This window comes from Orycteropus afer, unplaced genomic scaffold (assembly GCF_000298275.1).
Source record: "Orycteropus afer afer isolate SDZICR_OR568_19922 unplaced genomic scaffold, OryAfe1.0 scaffold00099, whole genome shotgun sequence".
In the NCBI taxonomy this organism is placed as follows: domain Eukaryota; kingdom Metazoa; phylum Chordata; class Mammalia; order Tubulidentata; family Orycteropodidae; genus Orycteropus; species Orycteropus afer.
The window spans coordinates 3,049,166-3,056,046 of NW_006921686.1; the positions used below are offsets into that span (position 1 = coordinate 3,049,166).

Genomic DNA, 6,881 nt, shown 5'->3' on the forward strand with positions numbered 1-6,881 from the left:
GCGTGTACCTGTGAGCAGGCCCCCCATCCTTGAGGGTGGTGGCTGGTCTCACTGGTGCACCCAGACCTCCGCCATGCCATCTCTGGCCCCTCCCGTAAGCACTAGTTGACTGGACGCATCTGGCCTTGTGATCCCACCAGATTCAGAGGCGGGAAACTGCTGGCCAGACTGGGACGGGCCTTTCAGGCAGGCACCGGGTTACGGCTCCTCCGGCAGCGCACAGGCCACCGGCTGAGACTCGCAGATGACAAGGGCGGAGCGGGTCAGGTAGTCACTGTATTTTATTGGAAAACATTGATATATATTTTTCTTCACAGCTTGAACTGAACACAATATTGCCCGGTTTAAAAAAAAAAAAAAATCAAAAAGAAGAAGAAAACCAGAACACTCCGGAAACGTCCAGCCTCACGCCACCTGCCCTTGCCCGCGGCTCACGGCTGGGTCTCCCGCTACGGCCCACCCCTCCCCCTCGGAGGCTGGCTGCCGAAGGTGGATGAGGCACTCTCCGAACTGGGCAGGTCTTAGCAAAAGCCACGGATCGAGCTGGGCAGCGGGGTGGGGGGCGGTAGAGGCCGAGGCATGAACGGAAGGAAGGAGAGGAAGGGAAGCGGCCACACTGACTTACTTGTCCCAGAGGCGAGTTGGAAGCAAGGTCACGCACGGATCATGCTCTCCGCTGGGGGGTGGGGGCAGGCAGGTGGGCCAGGGGAGGGCGCGAGAGACAGCACGGATGTGACGGAGCCGCCAAGTCGCCATGGAGCGGAGAAGCGGGAGGTGCCGGCTGACCAGGGAGCAGAGGCCGCCCCGCCGGACGGACGTCCTGGGGGCAGCGGGCCGGCAAGGCTGTTTATTGCAGCTGCGTTCTCTCGAGAGCATGGTGGAGCCCACCTTCTCTCTCCCCACCCTTCAGCTAGCCCGGTGTGGATTTGGACAAAAGTAAAACGTTTCCAGGGGCATAAAAAGGGGGCAATCAAAGCATAGCCAGCGCAGTAGAAACTGACCAGCCCCGCGTCCCTCTGAGGATGGGACCCGACGGGGTGGGGTGGGTGCGGCACGGATGTTAGCACCAGGTATTTACAGAAGAGCTCGAGGCCGCTTTAGGAACGTGGGCGTGGACGCATCGCAGGGCGGCCCACAGAGCGGGACCCTCGCTCCCAAGGCCGAGCACAGAAAGCCAATCGCGAGTGGTTTGAGGAGCAGCTCTGGGCTCCGAGTGCTGTCAACTCGGTCCCCCGGCCTACAGGCCGGCCCCTCAAGTGGTAAGAGAACGCCAGTTTCCGAGAGCCCCTTGCCTGGCGACCCCCTCCTGGGCCACAGCCAGCCATCACCACGATTCCTCGGTCACCCCTGTCCTCCTGGGACGCCTCTTGTGGCAGCCCTGGCTCTGGAGGCTGCCGGGCGGCTGCCCACGGACTCACAGGCTGGCGGGACATGCAACAGCACTGGGTGTGCCCTTCCACCCGGGCATGGGCCGCACTCCGCCGGCAGGTCCCGGGCCAGTGCTGGCAGCCACCCCAGCACCCCAAATAAGATGACAAACGAAAGGAAACAAACTGAAACGGAGGAGAGCCCCCCGGGCTGGAGGGGGAGGGCAGAGGCTCCCCTGAGGGAATGGGGGGTTCGTCTTAATGAATGCATCAGGCCTTAGGAGATGGGAGAGGAGGGGAGCGCAGGAGGAAGAGATGAGGGGCAGGGAAGGGTCTCAAGGAGGAAGGAGGAAGAGCAGTCATGCAGCTTGGGACAAATCTTTTGTTGTTTATCAGATTCTCAGTCAATCAGGTGGAGTTTGCTAGAACCGGGGTACGCAGGGGGTGTTGAAGAGAGAGGGCGCGCGCGAGGAGAGAAATCAAAACGGGCATTGCCAGCTGCCCGTGACTTCACTTTGCGGTCATCATCTGTACAAACTCTGTGGGGTCAGACGGGGAGAGGGAGTCAGGCCCCTGACCAGGCCAGAGCCCGGCGGCCCTCCCTGACCCAAGACAGCCTCAGGCAGGCCTGCCCGGCGACAGAGCCGGGCCAACTCACCTTCGTAATTGACCTGGCCGTCGCCGTCGATGTCAGCCTCTCTGATCATCTCATCCACCTCCTCGTCGGTCAGCTTCTCGCCCAGGTTCGTCATCACATGGCGCAGCTCCGCGGCACTGATGTAGCCGTTCCCGTCCTGGGGGGGTGGGGGGTCAGGGCTTTAAGCCCCACACACTCGCTGGGCTCTTCACAGGGGCGGGGCTGTCATCACCCTCCCAAGCAGGAGAGGAGAGGATGTCCCAGGGAAGTGTCCCGGGGGCTTCTGGAGGTCAGGCAGAAAGCTGGCCCTGGCACCCACGCCTCCTGACATGCTGGCTGTCCCGGGGTGTGGGGCTGCTTACCTTGTCAAAGACACGGAAGGCCTCTCGGATCTCCTCCTCGCTGTCCGTGTCCTTCATCTTTCTGGCCATCATGGTCAGGAACTCCGGGAAGTCAATGGTCCCATTGCCTGTGAGGTGGGGAGGGAGAAAGCCGTGCTCTTGGCCCGGGCCATGGGAGAGGAGACGCCGGCTCACCCCGCATCCCCAGGAAGGCTCCCTGGCGTCCTGGGGCCGGGTGGCCTCCTGCTACGTGGGGGCTCACCGTCTGCGTCCACCTCGTTGATCATGTCCTGCAGCTCGGCTTCAGTGGGGTTCTGCCCCAGGGATCTCATCACTGTCCCCAACTCCTTGGTAGTGATGGTGCCATCTCCGTCCTTGTCAAAGAGGGAGAAGGCCTCCTTGAACTCTGCGGGAGGAAGGGGACTGGCTCAGGTTTCAAGAGGCCACAGAGAACCCCTGACCTCTGGCTGTGGACTCTCTCCCTGCAGGAGGCCAAGGGAGTGAGCTACACGGAGAGCCCTTCTGACGAGCCCACTCTCCTTGGCGGCAGCTGGAAGCCTTCCTTCTTCCCCTCTTACTTAGTGAACAACCTAGCTCAGTGAAGACAGGGCAAGTGGGCTGACTGGTGGCTGTCCTCAGGGAATCCGAGTTGCCTTCTGGGCCACCTTCCTTCCAATGATGAAATCCACGGACAGTGGCATGGAATGGGGGACGTGCAGGTGGGGGAGTGGCTGAGGCTAGGCTTCCGTGCCCTGGCGCGCTGGGAACCAGCTGGGAGCTGCATCCTTACGGAGGCCCAAGAGCCGATGACGATGGAGGGTAGGCGCAGGTCCACCTCCGGACCCTACGGGCTGGCCTCACTGACAGTCACTTCCAGACAAGCACCGGCAATCTGAGGACCAGGTCAACCGGTGCGGAAGCGAGGTGAGGCTGCGGCCTGTGGACCGCCTGTTAAGGACCCACAGGCCCGCTGCTGTCCCTGACTGGTGCCGCAGCCCCGTCCCTGCCACGGATGCCGGCGGCTTTCGGAGGAGCCGCGCAGCTCTGTGGTGCAGTGTGGGGGTGGTCGGCAGCAGAGCGCGGCTGACGGACGGTGCGTGTGGGGGTGTGTGAGGTGGGGTGGGGGGAGTGGAGAGGGACTGGCTGCCAAGCCACGGGGATGGAGGAGCTGGTGGTGCTGAGTGGGCAGGCCACAGCTGGGGCCACATCAGGCGAGGGAGGCTGGCTGCGGAGCAGGGAGAGGTGTGTGGCCGCTGCCCTCCCACTGGGCCCGTGCTGGTGCCTGGCGCTCCCCAGCCCCCAAGCCCCCTGAAAACAGATGCCTGAAGTCTATTCCCAGAGGGTGTGGGCTGGGGTGAGGCGGTGGACGGTTTGCTAATGGGGACAGGGTGAAAAGGGTGTGTGTTTGTGTTACACGAGGGCAGAGTTGGGGTGTGGGTGACAGGTGCAGTAGACGTGACAAGTTGGTTGTGGCCGCCCCGCCTATGGCCGGGGGAAACGGCATGTCTCCTTGGGGATGCTGGCCCATCCCTAGGCTGAGGCCTTGCTGCTTTGGGGTGGGGCAGGGAGCGGGTCACGTGGACACCCTGAGCTCCAGACCATGACACATGTCAGCTCTCTGGCTTTCCCTGGTGGGTTTCCATGGCCCCCAGGGGCCACAGGCTAAAAGCGGAGAGTGTGGCTGTGTGCATTTGGTGGGGACCGGAGGAAGGCGAGCCCCCCCCACCCCAGAAGGCAGGTTGTTTAGTACCGAGCGTGTCGCCTGCCGGGAGCCAGGGCCCGTCCTCCCCATCTTTCCCTGTCTACTCTGTGCTGGCTTGTGACTATGGTGATCGCGCAGAGCTGCTCTCTGTCCTCAGGGAGCTTAGCCTGGGGACAGGGGGACACAGAGGCAGCCTCTCTTGATCCCACAGTGCCTCCCGTGGCTGTGACCTGTCCAGGGGTTTTGGGGCATCGATAACAAATTTGATGGGGAAGCAAGGATTTCTGTAGCTCAGTGGGAGACGGACAGAGATGGTGGCTCCTTCATTCATCTGTTTAGCCAACAAACTGGAATAGACCCAGCTACGTTCCTGGCGCTGGGATACAGCAGAGAGCCAAGTCCCAAAGTCAAGGGACTCACATCTGGTGACGGGAGATACAGAGCGTGCCCACATCAGAAAACACCTTCCGAGAGCGGCACACGCCGTGGAGGAGACGCGTGGAGGCGCGTGAGGGCGGCTGCCCACTGGAGGGGGGGGTCAGGGAAGGCCTCACGGAGGTGCCGCTGCAGTCGAGACCTACGGGCACGCAGGAGGCGCTGCGCAGACACGCCAGGGCAAGGCCAGGGCGGTGCACGGGCAGGGGCGACGGGACAGCTCCGGGCAGCTCCCAGCGTGGGCCAGGGCCCCGCCACTGCACAGGGAGGCAGGGGTGCAGCACCCGGCAGCGGCCGGGACAGGGTGCCGCTGCTGAGACCACAGACGACCCACAGCCAGGAGAGGACTCGGCCTCTGCCTCGGGACCACGCAGCCTGGGGTGTCTGGGCACTGGTGCGCTCTCCTGAACGCGTAGCAACAGTGAGCTCAAGGCATGGCGTCAGGGGACACACCGGCGTCTTCCCGATGTCACTGTGGGGAGCAGGGGGAGGGCGCGGGGTGGGTGAGCTCACCTGCGATCTGCTCCTCAGTCAGCTGGTCAGCCTGGAAGAGCAGGAGGGAGAAGTGAGTGACGGGCCGCTCGGCCATCACTGCTCTCGTCACTTGCTCAGCTCAGCCCGCCCGGCGGAAGCCAGCTCCACGCGGCAGCCCTCCCGACGCCAGAGGGCAGCTCTGAGCCAGCGCCAGGGTGGGCTGGCAACCCAGGCCTGCTCCACTCAGGGCCCGCTGAAGCTGCCCGGTCCCAAAGGCTGCTCATCTCCAGCCAGGGCTGTGGGCCCGGCCCAGGTGCCCGTCTCCTGTCTGGTGTTAATGCTGCAGTGGGGAGCCCCAGAGGCTGCACGAAGCGAACAGCTGCCCTGGAGTCCTCATCAGGCGGCTCTAGAAGGCTCCAGACACGACCAGGCCAGGCCTTGGGTCGGGCAGAAGGCTGATGGCTGGGCCTAGCTTTGCTAGTGCGTGTGTCACCTGTCCAGAGGTACGACGTCTGGGCAGGGCAGACCCACGCCAGCCCCGCCCCAATTCCCAGAGCTGCTCTGAGGGCCCAGCCTGGTCAGGCCCCGGGCCCAGCCTCCCCGCCCTCTGGGGGACAGGGTTAGATGCAAGGCATTCTGGCTGGCTTCTCTGGGCAGGAGGGCCAAATGTCAGGGAGGGGAGTGCAGCGGGCAGCAGCCCTGCGGCAGAGGCTGTAGGACCCAAGTCGGCATCCCTAGTGCGCTGCAGTGTTTAACCCTTGGCAGCCCTGGCCACTCTGCAGCCTGGGCCAGCCCGTGGCAGCAGTCTTTGGTGCATGCAGGCTTTGGCATGGGGCAGCCCTGCCCCCGCCCCCCGCGTGTACCGGGACGCAGGAGGCAGTAGCCTTATGGGTGAGGAGCTAGATCCCAGTGTTGGGGTGAGTCCCCAAATTCACCTTCGGCAGCAAAGAAGAGAATATTCCTGGTTTTTCAACAAATGCTGCCAAGAAACAACCCCCTCCAGACACTGGACTCAGATACTGCTCCCCTTCCTCTACTTCCCTTCCCCGTCAGGAGGAAGGGGCTCCGAAGCCCACAGTGGTGTTCTAGTCTTGAGTGGGACAGTCCCAGAAACGGATGCAAACTAGTGTGTGTGTGTGTGTGTGTTATTGTACACGGGAGCTCCAGCGCTCCCACTGGAGGCTAGCAAGAAGCCCCCGACCCAGTCCTGTCCCCAGTACTAAGGCCCACTGGCTTTGTGTGTTTCATTGTTCCCCCAAAGGGAAGAGGAACTTGAACCAAGCCCCAGACAGATTGGGAGGGGACATGGAAGTGATGGTGCCAGAGGGAGGGGGAAGAAGGAAGGAGAGAAGGAAACACACCACTCATGTACATCCTGGAAGAGTCTACAGGGAAAAGTTAGGAGGCCCCGTGAAGACTCCTCTGCGCTGCTTCAGAGACCCAGGTGGCTGGGCTCCTCACTGCTGCCAGCCTGCACCCTGGCCGAGGAGGGAGCCCCTGCCCATCTGCTCCTCGAGGTCCTGACACCCGAGGAAGAAAGTGAGTCGAGAGACTGGGCTCCTGGTTATCAGGAAGCGGAAGATCAGAGATGAGTGGTGGTCGGTAGGGAGGAGAGTTCCATTCCGTCCAATCAGGGCCCTTCCCACTCCCTCTGCACCATGATGAGGGGGCCTAGTTCTCCCCCAGCTTCAGGCAGCACTGGAGGGGCTGGGCCACGGAGGGGGGGTGGCGGCAAGGAGGCTGCGACATGTTGAGCGGACGCCCCGATGGCGCTGCAGGCCAGGGGCTGCCCTTCCCACAGAACTGCTGGTGGCCGACGCACACAAGGCACTGCCATGCCCAGGTCTGGGGCTGCTGCCAACAGGCGTGGCTCTGTGGGGGGGCCTGCCAGCACGTCCTCCTGTTCAAGAGACCCCTGTCCCCCA

General features: G+C 63.1%; 1 protein-coding gene across 1 annotated transcript; it reads right to left on the reverse strand.

The window, feature by feature from the left end:
- Positions 1 to 1,877: 1,877 nt before the first annotated feature.
- CALM3 (calmodulin 3) lies at positions 1,878 to 5,071 on the reverse strand. Its single transcript, XM_007942889.2, has 5 exons — positions 4,996 to 5,071; positions 2,608 to 2,751; positions 2,367 to 2,473; positions 2,026 to 2,161; positions 1,878 to 1,906 (listed from the first exon to the last, which is right to left on the reverse strand). The coding sequence occupies exons 1-5, from the start codon at positions 5,069 to 5,071 to the stop codon at positions 1,878 to 1,880; spliced, it is 492 nt and encodes a 163-aa protein (XP_007941080.2).
- Positions 5,072 to 6,881: the final 1,810 nt, after the last annotated feature.

Coding starts and splice junctions, on each gene's coding strand:
- CALM3 (XM_007942889.2), bottom strand. CDS start 5,071: ATGGCCGAGCGGCCCGTCACTCACTTCTCCCTCCTGCTCTTCCAGGCT. Junction 2,474..2,607: donor CAACGAGGTGGACGCAGACG/GTGAGCCCCCAC, acceptor CCCACCTCACAG/GCAATGGGACCATTGACTTC. Junction 1,907..2,025: donor CGGCCAGGTCAATTACGAAG/GTGAGTTGGCCC, acceptor CTGACCCCACAG/AGTTTGTACAGATGATGACC.